At 48.6% G+C, this 25,964-nt stretch overlaps 1 protein-coding gene across 33 annotated transcripts in view; it reads right to left on the bottom strand.

Moving 5' to 3' along the window:
- Positions 1-25,964, bottom strand: part of Bcl11a (BCL11 transcription factor A) — a 94,655-nt gene that overhangs the window by 10,606 nt on the left and 58,085 nt on the right. For 23 of the 33 annotated variants that reach the window (XM_087583622.1, XM_087583621.1, XM_087583598.1 and 20 more), the window contains 1 exon segment: positions 4,400-4,501. The exons of the other annotated variants lie outside the window; for them this stretch is intronic. In XM_087583622.1, the coding sequence (XP_087439748.1) occupies positions 4,400-4,501 (102 nt within the window). 33 annotated transcript variants of the gene reach the window in all.

Below are 25,964 nucleotides of genomic sequence, written 5' to 3'. Positions count from 1 at the left end.
TAAACTTTCTAACAAGGCAATATCACTGCATAGAGATATCAAAAGGAGATCAAAAAATCAGTGCAACTCCCTGACCCTGCACGGTTCCACTGGAAACACACTCACTGTCGGTATTGCTAAGATGACAAGAGACCCTAGGAAGGGTTCTGCGGAAGAGAGTGGCAATGTTCTCTTACCCTAGTCTGTGTTGGGTTCCTTAACATCCCACAATCCCGTGTTTAATCTCAAGGCGGATGTTGGGATTAAAATCTCAGAAGAAAAATGTAATTCTGATTTAACTGAAAAACTGTATTGAATCCTTTAGGCGTTTGCTCCAGTTCAACAAAAGAGGGAGTAGAGAAGTCAGGAGCGGCTGCTGCCAACTTCAGCAGACCCGGCATACTGGTTGTAGGAGCAGCGGCAGCAGCCAGCACCATGACAGGCGGCAGGCTGAGCAATGCTACCCTAGCCGCCTCCTCATTATTTTGAGAGGCTAACAACGTGAACCAAATTATACAACATCCTGCACCCTCGGCTGAGACTCGGCTCCAGTTGAGAAAGAAACAGAAAGATACAGTTCAGCTAGTCAAACTCTTTGGCCTGTAGCCAAGCTGTCTGGAGAGGGGCCCTGCTCAAGTCACATTGTTTCTCTCTTACTGAAAAGAACCCAAGAGTGGTAAATGCCACTTTGGCAAAGAGGTGGCCAGCTTGACTTCACAAAAAATCATTCATTTTTTTCCCCTGATAGCTAAATTTAAATATATATTCTTATATATGTTTATATATGTGTACACATATACGGGTTTTATGGAATAACCAACCAACGGTTTACCAGCCAACTGTAGCATTTAAGAATAGAGAAGAGACCGTGACCTAGGGAAAAGGGTGAGACTAGCTAATGGCCCAGGGACTTAAAAAAAAAAAAAAGGCCAAGGCTTAAACGATAACTGAGAAATACACTTCCTCCCTGTGTGAGGCTGCAAGAGTCCCTTAAGCCCATGGCTAGCATTTCTAAGTAACTTTTTCAATGGGACAAAATTCACCAGGGAGCTAAGGAGTGGGCACGAGGAATTCATCAATTATATGATTCCTCCATTTAGCAAGTCAGAAAGAAAAGCTGCCAAGGTCTTCTCAGGAGCCCCAAACACTCATATTCCAAAACAAGCCAGCCTCTCTCAAGCGCTTGTCTAAATAATGGACTCCTGCCCTGACCTCGTAATTTACTTTACAATGCATTTATAATCTCACTCAATATAGCCCACTCCTGGGGAAATCTCCTTAACAAGATTAGATGGTAAGATACCAAAATTAGGTTTCAGACATTTGTCTAATGTGGAGGGAGGAAGGCAGGGATTTTGAAAGAAAGTGCTGGCATTAGAATCGCATTATCTGCCTGTTTTCTTCAGAGAGAAATAAAAAGCTTCAATGAGGGTATTTTCATAATTTTTTGTTGTTGTTGAACAATGACTTGGGCTCTAAACATTCAGGGAAAAAAAAATCTGGTTCCAAGCACTGCGACCCTTCATGCCTCTCCTCTTTGCCTCCCTAAGACTTGGGGGTCATTATCATATATTTAGCCTATCAATCAGAGGCCTGTAGCTATGAAGGAGCTTCACTCAGCTGAAGCAAACCCTTAAGGGTCACCCCAAATGCCTTAAAATCATATTTGACCCTATAATCTCCTGAAGCCTGGGAGTGGGCCCATGATTAGCAATGACGGTTTCAAATGTGCCAAGAGGAAGCCCCTGATAAGAGCCAAATTCTGGGCACACTAAGAGTCTCACCTGTTAGCTTCCCATGAGGCTTAAGAAAAGCTCATTGTATTTTGCTTCCTAAAACTTAATTCTTCAGAGCCAGTTTCGTGGTTGTGCTACCGAAGGTTAACACTGTCCCCCCCCCCCAACCACATGGGGCCAGAGGAAACCGTTTCTGAACTTATAATGAGTGCAAACACATAGCCTCACTATCGCCTTCCCATGCTCCCATCAACTAGATGGTCTAGATCACAAGGGCACCTACTGCAATCACGATGTCAATGACTGAAGATTAGGCGGAGAGAGCCTCTCGGAAACTGGTAATTATTACCAGTCCACTAAGAGCAAACGAGGCATTGCCATCTCACCACGTAATCTGCATTTCACTCTGCCCGTGCTGGTGCACCCCACATTACCGTGCTCACAGATTCTAAATCCCTAAACTGCAGTCATCAATAAACGTGTTACTCACTGTAATTTGTGAAATTACTTTGTTCATAACATCTTTGATGGTTTAGAAAGAGCAGAATTGATTTCCTGCATGACAAAATTAGGGCTACATTGATTTATTGATGTGTAAAATATAATAATATTCTTCATTTACTCTGATGAAAATCAACTTCTCACTTTTGAGAGCTTTGCTGGGCATTTTCCAGGATTGTTTTGATTTAATGCAATAAACTGAGCCCTGCCCCTCCCCAGGACAAGAACTCAAGGCACCGAAAGGGTTAAACCCAGCTGTTTGCCCACCTACTTACTGACTTCTACTTTATTTTATGAGAAGGAATGCTCTCCATTTCTAAACGTGTCACCAATGTGGGAAAGTCATGTGACTGAGGCTCACAATTCAAAAGAACAAGGGGTTCTGTGGCAGGGTCACTGAATGTCATTTCCTAGCTTGTGACTTGGTGCCCAACTGAAATGCCCCTGGGCCTTGGGATTCCTACATGTGAAAGAAGCATTAAAAACAGGGTCCCTAAAGGAGAGAGAGAAAGAGAGAGAGAGAGAGAGAGAGAGAGAGAGAGAGAGAGAGAGAGAGAGAGAGAGAGAGAGAGAACCTAACTAGATTGCACTCCAAGCACGGCTTGGAAAGGGAGGCCCAGGGCAGTCTCAGTGCAGGCTTTGGCAACAGAGACAAGTGGGAATTTAGTCACTGTTACTCTTTCACAGCCAAGGAGGCCACCAGGCCAAGGGCTCTGCAAGCCTAGACGGCTGGTCCACACAGCTGCAGAGGACGGGCACATGCCTTCATCTGACTGCTCCTGTACTGCTAAGTATGCACTATTCAGTATGTGGAGGGGGTAGCCATCCACTCCAGGCTTTCCTTCCTGACCACCAACTGGGGCTCCCAGGCCTCAAGAGCACCACACTGTCCTTGGCCTCTCAACTCTGCGCTCCACAGTCTCCGTTCCCAGCCAAGTGCAGACCCCAGACACTATGGCAAAGGGAAACTGCTCCCTACCCAGATGCTGTGCAGGGACCCACATCTGTGAAGTCAACACCTAAACTTTCTGCGTTCTGCGACCTAAGCCAGGCTCAGGCCCAGCTGGGGATGGGGGAGAAGACGAGGTGCTCTGGCGCCCACTGGTACCACCCAGCCCTCAGGACCCAGGGGCTTATGAAATCCTGTAAAATCCCTGTTACCTGAGAGTGCCTAGGAGGTTTTGAATCTGCTCTCGCAGCTCATGGCCTGCCTTGCAGACACCATTCCCATGATGGCTGAGGCTAGTGACTTGTCTGTCCCTGAGAGGAAGCCTCCTCGATAGGCAGACGGCCTTAGCTTTTGGTCTTACGCCTTGATATATGCTCCTTTTTGTTTTCTTGAAAATAAACATTAGCTACCATATCATGTGTCCCTTTCTCCTGAGCCTGTGTGTGTGTGTGTGTGTGTGTGTGTGTGTGTGTGTGTGTGTGTGTGTGTGCGTGTGTGTGTTTGGGGTGGAATGAACTCCTCCTTCAAATACTTTGGCCACACATGACTCATACCACACACTTTTACACAGAGAAGAAAGCCAACTTGGTTTCGAAGACGTCTGGTGGAAAACACTCCAGTTTCATGAAGAGTTTCATAAAGAGATCCCTGCTATAAAAGTTAGTGGTGGCAGAGGCATGCATGTGAGAAGGCAGAATGGACTCTTCAAATTTTACCTCCACCTCTGCGCGTCTTCCTTTAAAATAAGGAGAAAAACAGAAAAGTCTATCTATGCGTTGCGCCTCTGAATGTGTGTATATATGTACACATATAATATACGCATGTATCTGTAAGTATACCACGTTCAGATACACATGCGAATGTATGTGTAACATGCGCTATACGACCTCTGGAGTGGCGGTAAAATTGCCTGTGACTCTGGCCCCTCCCAAGGATGCAAGCCAAGCAGTGAAGTCCAAGCATCCGAGGTTGTAGGAGGAATGAGTGTCCATTGTGAACACAGAGCCACCAGCCACAAGCCAGGTAAGACCCGGGAGAAAACCCTGAAGGGGAAGGAAAGTCACTCTGGGGCTCTGGGTGGGAGGGGAGCTGGCACCAGGTGAGTGAGTACATTTGCAGGTGCCAGTCTATGTTAGAAGAAACTCCCTTCAGGGCTTAACAAGTAAGGCTAATTTTCAGACACTCTCATCTCTATACACACGGACATTTGTAGAAGAGATAATGTTCAACTTACAAATACCCTGCGGGGCATATTCTGCACTCATCCCGGGCGTGGGGATTAGGGCTCCGTGTGCAGACCGAGGAGAGGACAGGCCCCTCCAGTGCAGAAGTTTATCTGTGAAAGAAACCCAGAATCAAGCACCACCACTGTAAACAATGAGCATCGTAAACCACAGGATATCACATTTCCCTTCCATTAAAATAGATGAACATCATTACAACAGCCTTGCAGATAGTACCAGGCCCAGGGCCCAAAACAAACAGCAGCGAGAGCTGTTCCCCACTGGTTTTGTTTTGTTTGTAATTTTGGTCTTTTTTGGACAACAAGGAAGGGGTTGGTTTGAAGTATGAAGCAGGGGCTGGTTCTCGGGTCCTTTTGCCTATTCGTTGTTACTTGATTGTTACAAGGGTAGTAAAATGAGTAGGCCAAGGGAAAGAAGACAGGATTTATCTGCAAGGCTGGTTTATATCATCCACACCGACTTTAGACGAACCCCATGCAAGCAATCAGCTAATAGGAAATGAGTAGGCTTGGGACTCAGGCTGTCTTTCTGGGAATAGCACTCCTTCGCTTCCTCAAATCACAGGTATCTCAGTACTTGGTGGGCGCACCCTAGAGTCCTGTCAGCGCATACTGAGGAGGTATGCCTCTCCACCATACAAAGCAATGAGGAAGAAGTTTAGCTTTTCCATGACTTTGGACAGGACATCCCTTCAGGGTAACAGATAAAGCAACAAAGTGGCGAGGGGAAAACAAGCAGTATCCAGCAGCCGCCTCAAACCTGAGGCTATGCTCTGCACGCCCTGAGGCAAGGCTGGTGATCACCACTGAGTGGGCACTGCAGAGGCATATGGGCACCTTTAGCCCTGGGAATCCTTCGCTCGGTGTCCCTTTTCCCAAATACACGCCAGGTAACTGCCCCTGGAGAGGATGGCCTCCCAATGGAGGGAGACAGGCGGAGGTCATTGGTGGTCAGGAAGGTTGAGTTTGGTGGTGAGTAAGCAGGGCAAGCTTAGTCGTGACAGCACTGGAAAGCATCCCCGGCGAGCGAGCGAGCGAGCGGACCCAGGACACTTCCTTACCCCGTGGGTCACAACTCCACATGGGGTTAAATAGCTAATGTCCAGAACCCACTTCTCATGCATATGCAGTTCAGAGTGGCAGGGGTGTGGCTAAGGCTGCCTCAGAAGTTGGTAGAAGTTGCCCAATGTTGCGTGTTGCTGCAGCCTTGGTTCCAAAACACAGCTCGTGCAGGTCACACGTGCATGCCATGCAGGCTACACAGCGCCAGGAGCACCGCCTGCCTGACCCGGACTTCAGATGGCTGTATGCTCCACACTGTAGCATTTTTGCTGCACATACAGGGTTGTCTGCTCTTATGGAAGTATAATGGTTTAGTGACTTTCCTTACTGCCATCTTGTATGTCAACAAGCATAGCGACTCGTCTGTCTTTGGACTGGATGGTGATGCGTACAATAGTTTATTTTAAACATTACTTGAATCACCATTGTGTTTCAGAGGAGAAAAAGAAATCAAACTAATTTTGGCCTTGAATCCGTGCAGAATTTCCAACAGCCTTAAACATACTTCTGCCGAGAAGTGGGTTCTCAATTAGTGGTTATAAAACCAAAATATCAATGAACTCTGAAAGACACCGAGATGCTCTCCATCCTGTGGTCCCAAATATTAAGCCAAGATTTCATTATTTATGTAAAAATAAATACATTCATCTATCTCATTAGCATGCAAATTTGCTTTGGCCTTTAATAAATGTTAATATTTATATGCAGACCAGATAATTGCTCAAAAGTGAATTTTCTTATAATGTGCCTTAAGTAAACGTTGGATTTGTACATTTGTTTTATGCAGAGTCGTGGAGAAAAGTTTACGAAATTCAATGTGATCACTTGATGCACGTTACCAAGTGCAAGTTGGTACTGTGGGGCCAGATCCCCTTTTATGAGGAGCCTGATGATTACAATGGCCTGCAGAAGAAACCTGCTATTGCTGGGCTGTGATGGAGGCAGACCAAGCCTTAGGCCAGTGGTTCTCAACTTGAAGGCTAAGACCCCTTGGGTGGGAGGTTTCATAGGGGTCGCATATCAGATATCCCGCATTAACAGATACTTACACTGCGATTCATATCAGTAGCAAAATTGCAGCTATGATGTAACAAATGATATAATTTATCGACAATGTGAGGAACTGTAATAAAGGGTCCCAGCATTCGGAAGGTTGAGAGCCTCTGCCTTAGACCATCTATGAAGACACTGTATCCTCTAGGAACAAAGCCCGAATAGAACCACAAAAGGGAACCTGTAACTGTGGGAGACTCGGCTCAAGAAACAAATACGTGTACCTTTTGTCGTTTGTGCTAAATTGGGAAGGGGGGGTTAAAAAAATCAGCTGTCAGCTACATTCTCGAAGTTTTCAAGGAGAAACCTGAGAACCCATTCTTGCACCTGTTCCTGCCTGAGCAAGCTTTTCTGTGGCAGAGCATGAAATTCTCTTCTCAGAAAACCACACACCTGAGGTATTTCCGTGACCCCAGCACAAAAGCAACAAGGTCCCTGAACCCCTGCAGGGGGAGAGTCCAACTTCAAACTCCCTGCCACTTCGGGGAGAGACCCTACTCCAGCACCTCCCCCAAGGAACGGGAGAGCTGTTAGCCAAATTCCAGCCGGATGGCCCATGTGCACCCTAGATGCCTGCTAACCTGTTAGCAAGAAACAAGGCCATCTCAGAGCAGCAGGAACCATCGAGGTCTCAGTGACCAAAGCACTCGAGTTTCCACCTTCACAGTTTGGAATTTTGTTCTTGGCGTCGTAGGAAACCTCGGTGCTCACTCACCCCTGTCCTCATTTAAAGATGGGAGGCTGGGGTCTTGAAAGGAAAGGTCTTGCCATGGCCGTGAGCATAGTCATCACAGGGTAAAGACCTGATTTAGCTCCCAGATCCCAGCCTGTGTTCCCTTCTCTGTTCCCTCTGCTGTGGCCTTCACTGGCTAGGAAGTACCATAATGGTTCTCTCGTGCCAGAGAGACAGCCAGCCAGTGTGGATGTGCTTACTGCCAACCAAGCCTGAGAACCTGAGTTCAATCCCAGGACTCCCACAAGTTGTCCCCAGATCTCCAGATGTCGTGACACATGTGCAGCCCTCCCCCCACTCCCCACCATACCAAAAATACAGAATACTAATTTTCAAAAGGAAAAGCAAGTTCTCATTCTTCTAACTCACCGGGCGGGGTTACCGCTTCTACTGGGGCGGGCCAGCCTATCCGTGTGTCAAGGCTTTCAGAAGGCCTAAGGACACTGACCCCCAGTGTCCTAAACTGGAATACATACCTGCTCTCCAGCAAGAGCCTGTGGCCACCCGGCTATCACGTCCTCTGCCTATGCTTCCTCTGCAGACAAGCCAGGGGGAACAAAGTGCTGCCCCTAGCTGGTAGTTTATTTTAGGAACTAGCACAGGGTCGCGGTCATCGTGACAGAGATGAGGGGTGGGGGCAGCCTGAATGTCCTCTCCAGGAAGAGGGTCAAGCGGGGCTGATTATGAGCTCAACTGGCCCTGCTGCTTCTTTCACTAAAACCACCCTTTAATGTTCTCCCTAGCAAGGAGAATCGACATTCCCACACGAACTGGAAATGCTAAATTGTTAATAGCCTCCCTAGGGTTTAACTTCTTGCTATGATGCCTTCAATTGTCTCATCACAGCTTAGGCAAAAGTAAAGGGTCACAATTAATGCTTCTGAGCACCCACTGGAGGGGACGAGGAGCCAGTCTGCCTTCCCCAGCAGAGGGAAGAGAGCCGCGTTGGCTGGGGACTCCTCTTTTCCAGCTTCTTCTCTCCCCCAGGGAGAGGTGGGCTCCGTAGCTGGCTGGGAAGTGATGATCTATGATGTCTTGCTCTGTTTCTTTGTGGGCACCCTTACTGAAGGGTTCCTAAGTGCAGACCCAGATCCAGCACCGGCTTGATGGAAATGCAGACTTCTTTGGACTGACCTCAGAGTCACCAGTTCAGGAACCGCATGGGGTGGAGGAATGTCTACGTTAAGCAGCCCTCCAGGTGACTTAGATGCAACTTAATTCAAAGCACAGAGTAGGTAGACACTGGAAGCTTTGACACCCCCACAGACCACGAGACTGTCCCTTCCACGACCCTTCTATTTTAAGATTGAGACAAAAATCAGAGAAATTCCTAAAGGTCCTTCCAGGTGGGAGTTCAAAGTTCTAGTCTACCCTCCATCTAGCCATCACTCACCTAGTTGGCCAAGCTCTTCACCAAGTAGGAAGCCCGAGTGAGACAACACTCCGATTACCATACGTCAGGCAAGAGCTCTCAGTTGCTTTCTAGGCTACAGTCGTGGCCTGCCACATGGACACAGGTAAGACTGCACTTGCCTTCCTCTTTCCAGACTCTCAAGTGTGGCGTATCATCTTTCTCTGAAAGTTTCTAAATGCCTCCTGCTCCTTGGGTAGAAGGCTTTTCAACGTGCCTCCCTCAGAAAGGTGATTTGTTTCCAGATCTTACTAAAAAGCAACAATTTGGGAGTGAGTCTGACTTTTTCCAGTCGCTTTGCATTTCACAGGATACTAACTTTTCACAAACTGATCCTGGCAAGATCCTCTCAAATTGAAAATTATTGAATAAAGTGTTGGGTTTCCTCAAGAACATCTCAAAGATTTCTTGCCTGCTACCATGTGGCTTGCTTCTGCAGCTAGCCAGTAGGCATGGAATACAGCCAGCCACGTGGCTGTCTGCTCATGACCGAGTGACAGCACATAGAAACAGCCCAGCCCTGCCCATCACTTCCACCACTCTTCCTCAGTGCTTCTGGAGCGCAACCTCTATGGGAAGCAAAACACAGGCCTAGAGGGCCGAGGCTGACTCAGCGGTGGAGCACCTGTCTGGCCTGTACAGGTGAGACACCAGGTTTGATCCTCATCCAGCAAGCCCCCTTCAAGAAATATTAAAATAAAAATCCCAGACGTCTACACAGAATTCAAAGATGTCTGCTGGTCTCTAAAATGTGTGTGGGTATCTTCCTCTTAACCCTGCACATGTAGCTGACTTGTCTCCAAGCTTAGAGAGCTCTGCTGTCTGTCTGTCTGTCTGTCTCTCTCTCTCTCTCTCTCTCTCTCTCTCTCTCTCTCTCTCTCTCCCTCTCTCTCTCTCTCTCTCCCTCCCTCCTCTGACATCCTCCACAAGAGAATGCATGATGAGCCACTGGGAGAGGTTACAGGCTAGAACACAGAAGAGTCCATCTCTACAGTGCTCAGGTCTTCCCTTCTCCTAGGAGGTAGCCTAGTCTAGAAGCTTCTTTATCCAACTAAAAAGCAAACCCAACCCTTAACTACGCTTTGGGGTCAGCTACGTCTAGCTCCTGACCTGCATTTTTACGTGGGCTACCAGCTCCTCTGAGAGCCTCTGATGGACCAGTGCACTCTAGAGCAGACCAAGCCTGTGTCCTGAGCTGCGTTCATCTGGATTGAACACGCCACAGCTCTGTCACTGCGCAAAGAACCTTCTGGTGTTGCCAAGGTCTGCTGCCTTTGGTTCTGGATTGGGTGTTTTACCCTCTGTTTCTTTTTCTCCACCAGCTGAGGTTTTACTGAGTCAAGGTGATGTTTGTTTTGTTCAGTGTATTTTTTGTTTTTTGAGGCAGGGTCTCGCTTTGAAGCCCTAGCTGGCCTGGAACTAGCTACATAGACCAGGCTGCTCTTTGCCTCATAGAAAATGGCCTGCCTCTGCCTCCTGAGTGCTGGTATCAAATTGTTGCACCACCACACCCTGTGAGTCTCATAAAACCTATTCCGCAAACGCAGAAGTGAGCTCGCATCCCAAACATCGCCCTGCAGAATGTCCTTCTTTGAAGCCTGCTTGGCCTTTACAGTACTGAATGCTACACCAGCGACTTGATTGTACCACTCATTTAAGTCTCTAGTTCTCTGGCCAATTCTCCTCTTTCAGACCTGTGATTATCCACACAGGTTGCTAATGTCACCTTTGCAGAGAGGTCTCATGCTAGGCCTCCTCTCAACAAGGGAGAAGGATGAGATGCCATCTTCGGTGCCCCCCTTATCTATAAAAATGCAAGCCACCAATCTGTCAGGCCTAAACAAAATCTTCTGCAATCTGTGTCTTCAACATAAGCAAAGCATATAATTCAAAAAATAAAAAAAAAAAGAAAAGAACTTGCTTTTCTGAAGAATAACTAACCGAGAAACATTGTGTCCCATCTCTGTGTGGGAATGCAGATTTCCCACTAAAAGGCAAATCTTTCATTTCAAAAGGTTGAATAGGATGGTTCTTAAAAAAAGAATTCCAGCTGGTTAAATTTAGGGTGTTGAAAAAAGTTCACTCCAATAATATTCTTTGGCTCTGGGCCCAAAGTATTTTCACTTGATCGTGAATTAGATAAATTTTATTACACTTTAAGCTTTTGCCTTAGAATAGTGAGGCTTTTTGAGGAGACTGTAAGGGCAGCTGAATAAAGAGACAAATTGTCGTACAACGATTCTTCTGATTGTTTAACCATGTACCTCCCTAGGCGGAAATGTGTGTCCCAGGATACATTCCTCTCCTCGTTCATCCATATTTACCCACAGTGCCCACAATGCCCGAAGCTATGGACGGGCTTCCGTGGGCAGCCCAAAGAAAACTCACTGTCGTGCAGAGCCTCTGTCCAGTACAAAAGACCAAGCTTGAGGAGACACTGCCCCACTCAGCATAGACACCATGTCCCGTCATGAGAAGCCCAAAGGAAGGAAAGTTCTTGTGGGGTACCAGCACCCACAGGCAGTGGGCGGGTCCCTTTACAGTAGCATAATATTTGCATATAGTGAACATTCTTCCAGATTCTTAAATCATCTCTAAAAACACTGCAGGTAAAAATCGGTACATGTTTGGGATAGATGCAATCTTTAAGAGCACTTTTAATAGGATATTGGAGAAATATCTGGACACAGGAGCCCCTGGACTGAAACTCCCAGGTGTCCTTTACTTTGGAAGAAAGAAGAGGGACCTTAGGCGAGAAGTTGACTTGTGAAATAGACGTGGAAAGTCCAGAGAAAAAGCTTTCTACACAGAAGCAGGAGAAGATGCGGGGGGGGGGGGTGTGTGCTCTGCAGAAGGCAGCTTCATGGCACCTAGAGCAAAGGGCTTACCAGACGGCGGCGGCACTCAAACTAAAATACTGCCCAGCCGTTCATCCAGGCGACAGCAGTGAGCGTGGTCACCCAAATGCGACGTCTTTAGCTCCATCCTTTGAAATACCACGTTTTCTTAAAATAAGGGGCAGGCCCAGGTGGGCGGACAGCGCACCTGTCCTGCTTTGCCTCGTCCCCACCCAAACCCACAGTTCTTGTCTCCCTACGGCAGTGGGTAGTCTGCTAAGACGACTGTTTTAGTCCCGAGGCAGAAAGCCAACTGTTGATAGCCGTGTCCTTCTCTGGAGCCATTGCCTCCCTGGCTTAAATAATCTATTTCAGATGTCTCATTGCCTGTCTACGATAGCCTTGTACTTGTCCAACCATTTTCAACAAACAACCGCGGAGAGATGTTGGGGTTTCCCTACCCTTCCTTGTCTGTTCCACCATCAACTTATCCCTTCTTCTCTCGGGAGCCATGGGGAAGGGAGCCAAAGCAGGGGCCTTTGATGACTTATAGAGGTCTTTGAGGATTGTAGGTGTGTGAGTCCATTGAATGCCTCTCTCAGGTTGCTAGTTGCAGGGAAATGGGGGTGACTTGGGAACTGCGTTTAAAGAAGCTAAAGATGGAGACTGTGACTCCTGTAATCCTAGCCCTCAGAAAGCTGGTGCAGGAGGACAGGGAATTCGAGGTTAGCCTAGGCTACATAATGAGTTCTAGGCCAGTCTGAGCTATGAGAGTCAGCCTTAAGAAAAAGAGAATTCCTTTATTCAGTGCACTGAGCCTTGCCACAGCCTGTCCCCACATTCTTCTCTCGCTGGAGCAGAGCCAGGAACCTTAGCGCCTCAGTCCTAGCAACTCACCAGCCATTTCTCACTTAGAATAAATCCCATCCTCTTCCTGGCACTAAGTCTTCTCAACTTTAAAAAAGAGGAGGCTGGATCACCCGAGTGGCTGCTCCCTGCTTCCCACGCCTGGTCCACGACTCTGTGCAATCATTATGGCAGCCGCGTCAGGGTCCTACAGGACACTTCATTGCCTCCTCGGGCACAGACTTGCAAAGTTCACCGCCTGCAGGACCAAAGGGAACCCAGAGAGGTGAGTCCTGAGTCGATGAGAGGGGAGGTCAGAAAACCAGGAAGAAACTTCCCACACACCCAGGCTAAACGTTAAGGGAAAAGGTCCCTGCAGACCGTGCCAGGACAGTGGCAAAGCAAGGACTAGGCTGTACAGAGCAGAGCAATGGCTCGAGAGCATACACTATCTCTCCTCAGCCACCCTCAACGGGGTGGCACGGCCCAGGTGCCCTGAAGTTCCCAGTAGGGAGTGTTCCTGGAAAACCAATTTGTATAAACTGAATCACATTGGCTAACTGATATGACTTCAGAGAAGTCTCCTCGCTCTCCTGGCATCACCAAAACTCCTCAGGGCTTCTAACATTCTACCTTTTAAGTGTGCACCTCCCCCTACAAACATCCCCTCCACCAGGGAGTTAATGATCTGTAAACAAACACTTTAAATTCAGTGGGGGAGCATGCTAGTAAAGAAACCCTGCTGGGAAACCTTTGAAAAAAGTTAACAATCTTTCCGAAATGAGAAAAATTACCCTCTATCGGTTTCCATTGATGGAATCTTGGTTGCGTGTTGGACCTTCTGGAATTTGAGCAAAATTGCAGTCGGTGCCCCTGCAAGCGGCCCCGAGCATGGTTCTTGTGGTCAATTGGTCTAGCCTCGGAGAAACATGCTCACAGGTATCGTACCCACAAAATGAACAAGAGGGGAGGAAACTGTTGTCTCAGTAGCCTGCTAGTCTTTAGAGCCATGCCCTCAGGTAAGTATCAGATGTCAGAGGAGGGGAAATAACCATTTTCAGCTGAGCTGAGGAGAAAGTATCTGGGCTGTGAGGTCCAGGAAAATAGCCATTTGTTTAGCCGCCGCCGTTTAATTCTGATAACGCCTGCCAAGGCAGAGGAGGGTTCGTCTATCAATGCCAGCAGGACACACCACTTCCCAACTACTCTGAAGAGATCCACCCTAGCCTTTTTATCTGTGTCAGTTCACAGCAAATGCCATCTATACCTCTGTGTCACCATTTAATGAGCCTTGGGGAAATGCCAGAAAAAGCTAAAAGAACAAACTTGCAAGAAGACCCCTGCTTTTCTAAGGGTGACAAGGGAGAGAGAGAGAGAGAGAGACAGAGAGAGAGAGACAGAGACAGAGACAGAGACAGAGACAGAGAGATGGACCATTCGTGTGAAGGACCCAGGCAACACAACGACCCAGCCGGCTGGGGAGTCTTCTAGTCTACCCTCCAGGACTGAGCTGAACAACCCTTTCAAGGAGGTGGGGTTTAAAGAATAGGAAGACCCCCAAGAGGAATCAGGCAGGCATCCTGCACAGGGTCAGAATATCAAGTCTTTAGAGCTGGCCCCTTTCAGGAAAGTGTGTGCCCTGGCCCCTGTAAGCTTTCTAGGCTTAGAAGTATCCCGCTGTTAGAGTCGTGAGGTCAAGGCTGGACCTCAGAGCCCTGTTCACCTTCTGAGTGCATGGCCCCTCACCATTTACCTCAAGACCCTTGAGGTGGGCCACAGCAAACTGCACAACATTTCCACAGACACTGCAGACAATTGCTCGGCTTTCCGGGACTATTTCCTGGTACGTGCACTTCAGGGAAAATGGGAGAAGGCCCGCGCTGAATTGAATATTCTGTGATATTCTTGTCAAGAGGTTCCAAGAATCAGAACTGGCCATTCTCCAGAATTAAAACCTCTTAATGCCCCATGGTGAACAGAGAACCGCTCAGAAATTACCAGAGCTAATTTAAGGAGTCAGAGCTCCAAAGGCAAAGGAAAGAAAATGGTGTAGCAGGTCAGGTTCTGACATTTCCTCAGGATCAGAACTAGGCCGCCCTTTCGCCTGAGGTGAGGCTCAATCTAGGTGGTTCTACCGTGAGACGGGGCCTCCTCCCATGACAGCCCGTCCTTTCGGAGCAGGCCTCTGCTCTGGACAGGCAGCGGCCACTGTGCTGTCTCAGCCGCTCAGCAGCTCAGCACTTTGGCACAGCCAAGGCACAGGGGTAGCCCTGACCTGTCACAGAACAATAGGTCCGTTTTCTTAGCTTTGTGGTCTTTTTTTTTTTTTTTTTTTTGGTTCTTTTTTTCGGAGCTGGGGACCGAACCCAGGGCCTTGCGCTTCCTAGGTAAGCGTTCTACCACTGAGCTAAATCCCCAGCCCCATTTTCTTGGCTTTTAACCCAACTTCAAATCTCTCTCTTCTACCACTGACCAATCAAAAAAAAAAAGCAGTCCCTGGGCAAAAAGGGGAAGTGGTATACCAGCACACGTCGGTCACCCCAGAGGTGCAGTGCTGCTGGCTCTCCTGAAATTTGCTGATTCTGCTGGTGCAGAGGGAGCACCTCCAAACCCCTCACACAAAGACTAGACATTCATCAACTCCCGTTTTCACTCCCTAGACACATCTACTTGGGAACTGGAGTGCGGAGTGAAGAAGCTGTTCACCACAGGCACTGAGGGGGGTCTTGGGGGATCGCACAGGCCAATATTCATTTTAAAACTCTGAGACTGCTTGGGGAGGGGTTCTCCAGAAACCCTCTGTTTCCATGCTGTCCCAACCTCTAAGACCCCAGTGTCAAGACCCCTCAACTCTGCTCTGAATGTCAAACACTGCACTCTCCCTTAACAAGCCCCTCAGGCTGAAATCCTTTTTCCTCAGTGCCTCAACCTTCAACTGCCAAGTAGAAAGCCCCCTGTCACAGAGCCACAGATCTCTGCCGCCATGGTGCTCAAGCCCTGTCAGGTGATACAGCGGGTGGACAGCAGGCTGATGCTGTTTCAAAGAGGCCGACCAGGCAAGAAACGTCCTGTACTCCTGCCTCAGCCCTAACGCAATAAAATGTCTTTTATCAATGTAATTCAAGCCCAAGAGTCAAGGGTCTGTCACCATTTTAAAAAGGCTTATTACATGGCCACAAAAATTTGCCTCAGGCTGAAACCTGGCATGCAAGGTACCAGCGTGGGACAGGCTCTTTTGATTTGATTTTATTTTCTTACAAAATCCGAAAATGAAACGCTTCTATCCCTCCCTTCCACCAACCGTTTTTTGATTTATGGAGAGGAAGACAGAAGTCTGAAGTTGACAGGTTGGGACAACTCCACTCAGTTTTTCCCACTCAAAAGCTGCTTTTGTTAAATCACATCTAGCATTTATGGCCTGCGGCTCTTGGCTGACTTTAATGGTTCTTCCAGTGTGGAGCAAGCTGTGGACTTCCCCAGGAAGAGGCCCCGCTGAGGTGATGGCCCTCTCTGTACAGAGAGGAGGAGTGTCACAAAGGCCAAGGGGGCTGAAGGTTAGACAATGCAGGGGGTCACAGAGTATTTGCCTGTACTCTATGGCACTTAGGTCCTTGTCATCCGCATGTGCCTGCCATTGGTTCTCCAACTGGTGGTCCATTCTTGTAAGAGCCCAGTTCTGAAGGCCAGACACCACGTTGCCCAGGCCAAGAAGAGCCCTTAAGTTCTCAGGAGTCTGACACAGAGAGAGTGCATCTTCCTATTGGAGAGCCTGTTGTGAGCAGCTAGAGGGATCCTTCCCCTCCCCAGGGCACCCAGGCTCCCTAATAAATTACTCACTAGCCAAGGAGCCTCTGGGTCAGCCTTGAACCAGAAGGTGATTTCAGCCCCTCGAGAGTGCCCGCTGGCCCATTGGTTCTCTGCACTATTTTGGTGATCTGTAATTGTAGATTTACTCGATGGTTGTTAAGAACAATCAGGTTAATAATTCACTTTGTAAATGCTGTGTAATTACACAGTAAGAAGAGCCGAGATGGTTGTCAAATTTCCTTAGTCTTTGATAAATTCACCTCAATTACTAGTCTGAGATGCTTTCTCTCTCCCCCTTTCAAATTTGTAAAGGCAATTCTCCAACTCGCCTCTCTATTCTCACCTTCTCCGGCACCCTAATCATGCTGTCCCCCTCAAAGGTAGAATCGTGAAAGTCCATCTGTCCAAATACTGCTACCGGGAACACATACAAGTTTTTTCTCCACAAAAAGGGCATGCAGTCAGCCTAGCAAGCTAGCTGTGGAAGGCACAGGTACAACTCCAGCAGCAGCCAACATCTCCTTACCAGATCCCCCCGATCTCAGTCCAGGGAGGAGAGCAAGCTAGGCCCCAGGATGGTTGGGATCTCCCAGTCAAATGACTGTCGAGCACCACAGAACGGGAAACCGAGTCTGTGGCCCAGGCTAGGGGAGAACCTCCCTTCTGGGAGGACACCTATTCACCAGATCACATCCAGCTTGGGACACACACCTCTGCTTGAAGAGGTTGGGAAGTGTGAATGAAGAAGCAAGTTTCACAAAAATTTAAAAGTGGGTGTTCAGGTCCCCCCTGGAAAAGTAAAGACCTTCACGGGGCCTCACATGTATCTCCCAGGAGCTACACAGAAGATCCACAGGAGAACATGCTTCCATGGCTGAAGAAGTGTCTGCACTAGAGAAGCAGTAATATCGGGGCCTGGGTCACCCTGAGCTAGACCTGAGGCCATGCAGGCCACGAGATGGGTGAGCATAGCTGGTAACAGAGGGGAGAGGGCAAGGGTGAGAGAATTACCTACAGCCAGCCTCTGCTACAAGGGTCTGAGAAGAGGAGAGGGGCCATTTGCACTCTGATGCTTTAGGACTCTTTGAGTCTCTGGTGTTCCGCCCAACCATGAATTCTCTCACCCATACTCTCCAGCACACATAACCCATTGGTTCAAGTATTTCCAGAGGCTTCTTTCTGTCCCCAACTACAATGAATCCTCCAAAGGACATTGTTTCTTGTGGCAAGGGGGCTTATAGACCAACACAGTGTCTTAGAATGAGCAGAGCACCATGAGCCATTTGGAAAGTAAGCTGTGGAAAGCCTCAGGGGTCAGACGGTGCCTGTCCGACTGCCAGTTGCTGACACTGTGCCTGCTACCCAAGGTGAGTCCTAACCTCAGTGCCTAGGGACAGGGTGGGCTGCTGATCCCTGACTGAAACACGGCCCTCACCTTCAGATTTGACATGCAGGTGTGGGGCACTTGGCACACTGTGGGAGAGACGAGCCCACAGAAGGGGATGTCCGTTCTCACAGTACGTTTTTTAAGGCCACTCTTTCTGGGGAGTTCAGTTGGAGTTTGCTGGGTTGTTTGTTCAGGTTGTGGTTTCTCTTCCTCCATTAAAAAAATTTGGATCTGTTTTTCAGTTTCCTGTTCATGGAGCGGACAGAAGGAGGGTGCACAGTGAGTGGAGGAGGTGTGTGGGGAGGAGGCTGAGTGGTGGGAGGAGGTGTGGGGAGGAGGCTGAGCGGTGGAGCAGGGCCGAGAATATCCGGAACTGGAGAAAAGTGAGAAACAGAGCTTTTTCTTGGCTTCCACAGTTGTAATTTCCACACCACTGCTTAGTTCCTGGGCACCAGGCACAGAGAGTGGGGAAGGGACATGTGACAAGTTTACCACAAATCAGGATTTGGCATTTAAATCCACAGGAAGCAGGAAGAATAGAGGGACTGCTTATTTATAGATTTGCAGATGAATTGAACAAGATAACCAAACCATACTTCTCGTGTCTCTGAAGGAGCAATTCCATTTCGGGATCTGGAAAGTTCCCCAAAACTGAGTATCGGCCGACCCCAACATACTGCACCGAGGCTGAAGCTCCGGCTCCGGAGAGCAGGGCAGAAGGCGCTGCTTCTGTGGCAGCTCAGGAGTTCTGCTGTGAAGGACAGGTTGGTCCCACACTACATTTAGCTGGAATCAGTTCATCCGATTATACAGTGCCTTGTTTTCTGGAATATGTAATCATCTCTTTCTGATGACATTTTAGATGTCCAACTAAGAAACAATTCCAGCATTAATTGATGGCAGAGTGGAGCTGGAGGAGAGCTGATTGGCAGACCCACCTCCCCCAGCCCCTCACAACAAATCATCCCTTTCAAACCTTGCAGGAAGGATGCTGGAATCTAAGTTTGCTGATAAATGCTTAAAGTCTGATCTACTGATAAAGGAGCTGCAAGAAAGCCTGCACGTCAGCCTGTGATTGTCTTGTGAGATGTTTGAAGAATCAGGCAGCATGACTTACATTATTTCCCATGAGTCACTGCAAGGGTAGAGTGGGGGGAGTGAGGTGAAGTGGTGAGCAGAAGGACGCCTGCTCCTCAAGGCCGCTCTTCCTGAACAATACCAGTGCCATCCCTTGGCCTTCTATTCTCTATCACAGGGTGGAGAAATGGTCTCCACAGGAGAAAACCCAGATAAAGATACCCAAATAGTCCTCCGGGCCTTTGAAAATTATTGAAATCAATGACTTAGATCAAAACTCAAATTCTCCTTCTTTGAATAAAACAAAGCTGAAGAGAAAGCCCAGCCAAGACCTCCAGCTCTCTGCCTGGGGTCCAGCAAGACTCCACTGATCTCAGGCAAGCTCCCACTGCAGCAACAGGGTTCCCTCGGCGTCAATCCATTCCTCCATCTAAGACAGAACCCAAGCCAGTCCTGTCTCCATCAGTCATTTTGATTGTAGTTCTCAAGAAGACACACTGAGTTTGACAGCTTAGATCCCATCAAACACTGCCATGGTCAGAAATAACTCAGAGGATACTCATCTCCAGGAAGCATCAAAATGAATGAGCTGGTGTGTTAGCAGATTATAGATTACAGTATCTGAATGAAGGATACGGTTAGCCAGTCCATGCGTGTGTGCATGCGTGTGTGCGTGCGTGCGTGCGTGCATGCATGCGTGCGTGCGTGCGTGCGTGTGTGTGTGTGTGTGTGTTTGTGCGCTCGCATGTTAGGAGCATTCACGCCAAGTGCACAATGCAGATTTGCTCATCCCTTTGCTTCTCTGCCTGTTTTCTTTGCTTCATATTCTTTCTTTCCTTCCCTCTTTCCCTCGGTGGCTTTCCCCTCTTGTAACCGCCTCATGGTAGGCGAGTGGGTCCCATCACTTTGGCTGAAACCAGACGCTTGTTAGATGTAATGATTATCTGCGCTGTGACACTTACCGCGTGTGAGGGGGTTTGTGGAGCGCGTTACTCTCATTTAGAGCTCCTCCGTTAATTAGGAAGCCCTCAGACTTCCTTGACTGCAGGTCACTATCGACAGCTCACGCTTCTGATGCTTTGCCTGTGACAGTTGTTGGGCTGCCCTTCCAGGAGCTGGCAGGGTTGTCCAGACTCTGACAGTGTCAGAGAATTCGGTCGCCACAGCCAATTCACAGGAAGTTACAGGGAGGTTGCAGTCTGTTTCCCCACAGCCTAGGAGCCTCAAGGGAACCACATTCACGGTCAGCTGAAGAGAGCTCCAGTTTCAAGACTCTCCGCTTTTCTCTTTGCCCTCCTCCTTGAACTCCTCTTTCCCATCCTCCTCTCCTCTCACCTCTGCCCCTCCCCCTCCTGTGGTCCTCTACTGTGGGAAATGGACACACTTTTGAGAGAAGGAGCTCAGACTCAGAGGCAGCCCATCTGCTTTTCATTGAAACAGTAGTGATGGTGGAACAGAAACTGGCCTCCACCCCAGCTGCGCTCTCTCTCTCTCTCTCTCTCTCTCTCTCTCTCTCTCTCTCTTTCTCTCTCTCTCTCTCTCTCACACACACACACACACACACGTGGTCAGCAGGGGCACTTGGTGAGGTCGAGGTCAAGTCTATACTTCTAGATGCCTCCTCACGTGTTTTCCTCCTAAGGGGAGGGGGACTTTGGAGGGGCAGAGAGAAGGGAAAGCTAACAGCTCAAACACTGCATGTGGGGCTAAGGTTAGGAGAGCCACCCCTCCCTTTGGAGGAGCTCAGGGTAGGATGCAGACGTACAGGGAGATGGAGCTCTGCCTATGACCAAGTGTATGTGACTTTGTATACTCTAAATTGAATTGAGGTCTTTCTGTCTCCTGCCTAGGGAGTGGTCACATTGAACTAGGTGCCTCAGACTGGATTGGTAAAACTCTCTGCGGACATTCGACCCCCCCACCCCCACCCCCAACAACAAGGTAGGCACTGTGGGAGGAACAAGCAAGGCAGGAACCACACTTGCAAGTACTCTCAGTTCCCCAACCAGCCCCCTTCTCCCTTGAGGTTGCTGCACACGGATGGACGGATGGACGGGTGGACGGACTTCAGCCTTGCAGCCACTGTCTTAGGACATGCAATGGCTTGGGATGTGACGGGGTGCTGCAGGCTTGCAGTTTGCATGACTCTGCATCTATACTTGGGGCAGCAAGGCAGCCATGGTAGGAGCACCCAGGCTGCCACCAGCTGCGGTCTAGAGCCAGGCCTCTATGGCCCTTGCTGCTGTTGGCTCAGCCATCCACCCACTTGTAGATGCTCATCCCAGGTAAACCCTCTGTGCCTTTCAGCTCATCAACCCACGGCTGCCAGAGCCAGAGTGGACCCCTCGTCCTTTAGATCCTGCCTGTGAGAGGAAAGCAAACCTAGACTCAGAAAAATCATATGAAAATAGAGAGACCTGATCAATTCCTCTAATGAGAAACCTCACTCCAATGTCATCAAACTGCCAGATATTAGATTCTTAGGGACTGTCCCAGAGGCCCAGATAGGAGAAAGGGTGCTTGCTATTGTAGAGTGAGAAACGAGAAGTTCCCTTCTTTGGGAACTGTCACAGAGTGTCTGTCTATAAATAGCAATGCCCCTGTAAACAATAAGATGAACTCAGCCCAGAGAGTGTTAGTATTTTCCTAAGGACACACAGCAATCACAGGTCCTCCACACATGCCCCTGCACCTAAAGGGCGGCTCTCCTTCCCACAGGAACAAGCATGTGGCTCCCATTCTTAATGTGCATGAGGAATGGGATCGTGTATTGCCTCCTTCCCCAGCTTCCCTTTCTCCATCCTGCTGCTCTGGTTTCCTTCTCCACCGGGAGGGGGACCCACTTCAAAGTGTACCCAAAGACTCCTAAGAACCTTCTCACAGCAGAGTGGGAGCAAGGACGGGGGCCTCGGCACTGTAAGGAAGATTTGGCCAAATGACTGCTGGACCAGGGTGTTCTGTGGGAGACTGCTACAGGGTTTGTTCTGTAGGTGGGTCAAGGCTCCCTTCCGGAGACTGGCTTGGTGATTTGTTCTCTCCCCATACTTCACCCCCAATACCAGTCACAGCTCGACTGGACCATTCTGCCTGGCCTCCATCTAGCAAGTGTTAAGCCTCCTTCTCACAGAGAGGGAGAACAGTGCCTCGAATCTGGAGTCCAGTTCACGTGCATATGTACAGTTAGGTGCTAAGGGAGAAGCTCGAAAAGCTGGATTTGGGCGAGCATGGACATACGCAGGAGACAATTTATAAAGACCTACCAATCCAAGACATTGAAAGAAAATGGGTGTACCTGGCCCAGAAGAGCCTTGACCTGTCCCCTTTTTCCAAGCACCATGAGCCCAGTGGTGGACATAAGTGGGGTCCCGGGATTTAAAACTCAGCACTGAGCACATGGAAACCCCAGCTCGGAAACAGGATTGGTCCAGGAGCTGTTTTCACAAAGGCTCTGGTAACAACTGACAACTGACTCGGGGACGGAAAGACGGTGACAGAGAACCAGACCACAGACTTAGAAGGGGTTTGTGTCTGAAAGTTCCCCATAGGCTCCCATGTTTTGACACTAATCCCCAGCAGGTGGCACTGTCTAGGAAGGTTATAAGGACTTAGGGCAGCAATTCTCAACCTATGGATCAGGAGGGGCCAAATGACCCTTCCACAGGGTTTGCCTTAAGACCATCAGAGAATACAGATATTACCTCATATTCAAAACTACCAACATTGCGTTTATGAACTGTAACAAAAATGGTTGGGGTTCCACAACATGAGGAACTGTCCTAAAGGGTTACAGCAGGTTGAAAAATCACTGACTTAGGGTCTATGATGGCCATAGGTTACTAGGGGGAGACCCTGAGCCCGGCCTTCCTCAGGTACTCCTGATTTGTGTCCACGAAAGGAGTCAGCCCAGTTCCCATGTCTCCTTTACTGAGATGGGTTATATTCTCTAGAGCTGTGAGCCAAAATAACCTTCCTTCACTTAACTTGCTTCTGTCGGGAACAGTGAGCGCCAGGAAGGGGAACTAGAACAACTATATCCTTTTTGTGAGCGACACTGTGAATGCTATCACCTAAAACCTAAACGCTTACTTAACTGCATGCCCCAAACCTAGCTTCTGCATCACCCTTTCCTTGCTAACAGAAACGGATTCGGAGCGAATTAATACACAACTTTAAAATAGCCTGCCTGAATGAAGAAAAAAAGACCTAAGACACGCAAAGTTTAAGCAAACAACCCTCCCTTAACACTAACTGGGCTGCTGAGCCAGGCAGAGCGCTGTGAATGGCGAATCCGCCCGCCCTCGGTCTCTCACCTGCCATCCGCAGGCCCCTCAACAAGCATACCTCTTACCCTTGTAACAATCTACTCGATATGATATTGTGTCTTTAATCAGGAAAGTGCAAGACAGTGTGATATCCCGTAAAACTCCCTAACCTCTATTTTGCAAGTCAATTAGTCAAGTGGTCACACTGCACCTCCAGTCAGGTTTCAGGTGTCTGCACCCCACGCCATTACACACAGACGGGATGGAGCAGGGGGAGCAGTATGGTGGGCAGGTACATTTTGCCATCCATATGGAAACTTCAAACGGTGACAATCTCCCCCCAGGATCTTGGGGAAGGCTATAGATAGTAGAATATACTGATCAACAGTATATATTTAAAAGTTAATACAGAATCAGGTAAAGGGGAAACTGAACAAGGTTCTTGGCAAGTTCAAGCTAAAGTTCCCAGAGCCGTGAAAAGCAAGCCTTAACTGGTGCCCTTAAATTGGCCTCACTCTCTGGCAACCGAACCAGCCTTTAACAAGGGTGTCCACGGTCACGTCTTACTCCCTTCTCGTGAGCGGAGGAACGCAAGGAGCAAGAGTGATGTCATTGGACAGTCAAACTAAGGAAGTAGAGGGAGGTTAAGACTAAAAACTCTCAAACCCTTTATGGGAGAGACGAGCAGGAACTTGGCTGACGGATGTGTAAACCAACATGGTCAGGTGACAAGAACAAAAACAAAACTACTCTCACAGCTGCTGCGTCTGGACGTCTTCTGACTCAGTTTCCCAATCTCCAGAGTGAGGTCTCCCTAGCTAAGCCTGGACTATGCAGCCCTAACTAACCACATAACTAGGGGTACACAGCGCAACACAAGAATACCTAGCATTCATTCCCTTACGGAGAAACATTGAACTATCCTAAAATATTTACCTCCATTGCTGCTTCTCCTTCTTCTCCTAAGAAGGAATGAATCTGACTAATTCGTCAAAACCTGTGGAAGACGGGATTTCTGACCCTAACTCAGTTTCTCCAAGAATTCGGCCTATCGGAAAGGATGACTACTCTCTTCATCTCTGTTGAGCTTCGGGAAATGCCACTGCGCTCTCCCCTAAATCCTCTCCTCTGTCCTTGGCAATCAGTTACGATTTGACAGCATTTAAAAATGACAGTACCTGAGGTAAAAGGACAATGCCATAACAGGATTAGAGCAAGTGTGAAAGAGAGGACGCACGTAGCCACTGTCATTTAGGTAATGTCACCCATGATCAGTTTGTGTTTCATATTTTGCTGACACAGGAGTCAGTATCACTTAGGGGAGCCACTGTAGTAAACCCTGTTGTGGCTGAAAACAGTTGCCTTTTGGACGAGGGAAGGGCTCGTCCCACTGCTGGGGGGATTGGGTGTGACTTCCGAGCTTTAGTGGATATAAAAATAGTTAACAGTGAAATGTATTAATAACCGAAGGTTACAAACTAGCCCAAAGTCACTGCCATCCCAAATGAAGCTATCTTCAGACAAAGGAGAAGCTGGTGTGGGCCACGAAGAGGAGGGGCCTTAAGGTCCAGACACCCAGGTAGACTCACACTGAGGGAGCTGGCCCACGCAAGCCCAAAGGCCTAACTCCTTGATTCCTCAGCACTCCAATCTGTGGAACGGCAGCCTGGGGATGCAGTTGCACCCTGCTTTCTACCTTACTCCTGCTGCTGGAGGCCTTGCCTGTACCTACCACGTCTTCTAGAAGCCACTATCCCTTGGCTGTAAGCACGTGGTGGCCCTGCCTGACACTGAAACAGCTTCCCCATTGTCCGGGACAGCCCAGCTGTCCAAGCGACCATCTACAAACAAAAGCTCATTTGACCAGCACCTGTTTGAACCTGACCAGAAAGGGGAAGGAACATCAAAGAGGCTGGAAAGAAGCTCTGACATTTTTAAATCCAAAAGGCACTTAAGCCTTTTCTAGAACATTCTAGGCCACTAGGCTATCCGCTCTCTTTGTTTGCTAGCTAATCTCCAGAGATGCCAGGCCCCTTTCCCTTTTCAATTACTTATCTATTATCTTCTTTATTAGCCCCATTTTTATTCCATTCTAATAATTCATTCACACTCAGGCTAACCTGTTCAACCCCCAAACAGAAGGGTGCTATTAAAGAGGGCGGAGAAGATATGGGTTGTTGCTACCTGCCTTGCTAAATCCCATCGTGATACACTGCAGGTCAGGGGTAGGCCTGACAAGGAGCTGCTGGGCCTTTATTACACAACCTCAGGCCCAGCCCTCTGCATCCACAAGAGTGACACGTACATTTTCACACCCTGACACGCCGTCTACATTGGTAGTAGTCAGATCTTGGTCTCCTACAGCGCTTAAGCTCCAACTGGCCTCATCTTCCAGAATGGACAAGTCAGTCAAAGAGAACCCACTCCGTGCCCTATAACCGCTTCCAGAATGCCACCTTTGACCCCGCTCAGAGCATCTTAAGAACATGGTCTGCAGAATGCAGACCGACTCCTGCATTCTGAGTTCCATGATTCATGTCCAGATAGCTATTCTGACCTTGGTTCCCAATATCCACCAATGGAGAGAGTCTGTTCCGGTGAACATCCTCTTCTAGCCTCACTTACTTCCTGGCTTTTCTTCTTCCTCTCCAGCTTTCTAGAATGTTGTGCTACTGAAGGTCAGTCGGGTCAAGAGGATAGCTCCATCCAGCCTTGCAGGGCAGCAGCCAACCACTCCCTCCTTACAGCCTAGTGCTCCTTTGTGATTGCCTCTCTGTCTCTGACTAAGTACATGTCTTCTCAGCCTGTTTCCTCAGTGCAGGGCCTCTGTCTTCTGCTTGTTCTTTATTGCACAGGAAAAGCATCTGAGATACGACACCCTAGGAGTGCAACCCGACTAGAGTGAAAGACTGCTTTACTTTTTAGTAAAAGGGAAGTCACTCTTCCAAATACCATTTCTGCTCAGAACCGTAATTTTAGCCTCCTCGGTTCCCACAAACAGTCCCAGTCCGGTATCTGTTTGAACTTCCAGATAAAAAGGCGAGTGACCGTTGCATGCTATGCTACACAGAGATTAGCATG

The sequence above is a fragment of the Rattus norvegicus genome, chromosome 14, assembly GCF_021556685.1.
Source record: "Rattus norvegicus strain SHRSP/BbbUtx chromosome 14, alternate assembly SHRSP_T2T, whole genome shotgun sequence".
Taxonomy (NCBI): domain Eukaryota; kingdom Metazoa; phylum Chordata; class Mammalia; order Rodentia; family Muridae; genus Rattus; species Rattus norvegicus.
Note: the sequence above shows the minus strand (reverse complement) of the source record. Positions and strands in the feature narration are given on the sequence as shown.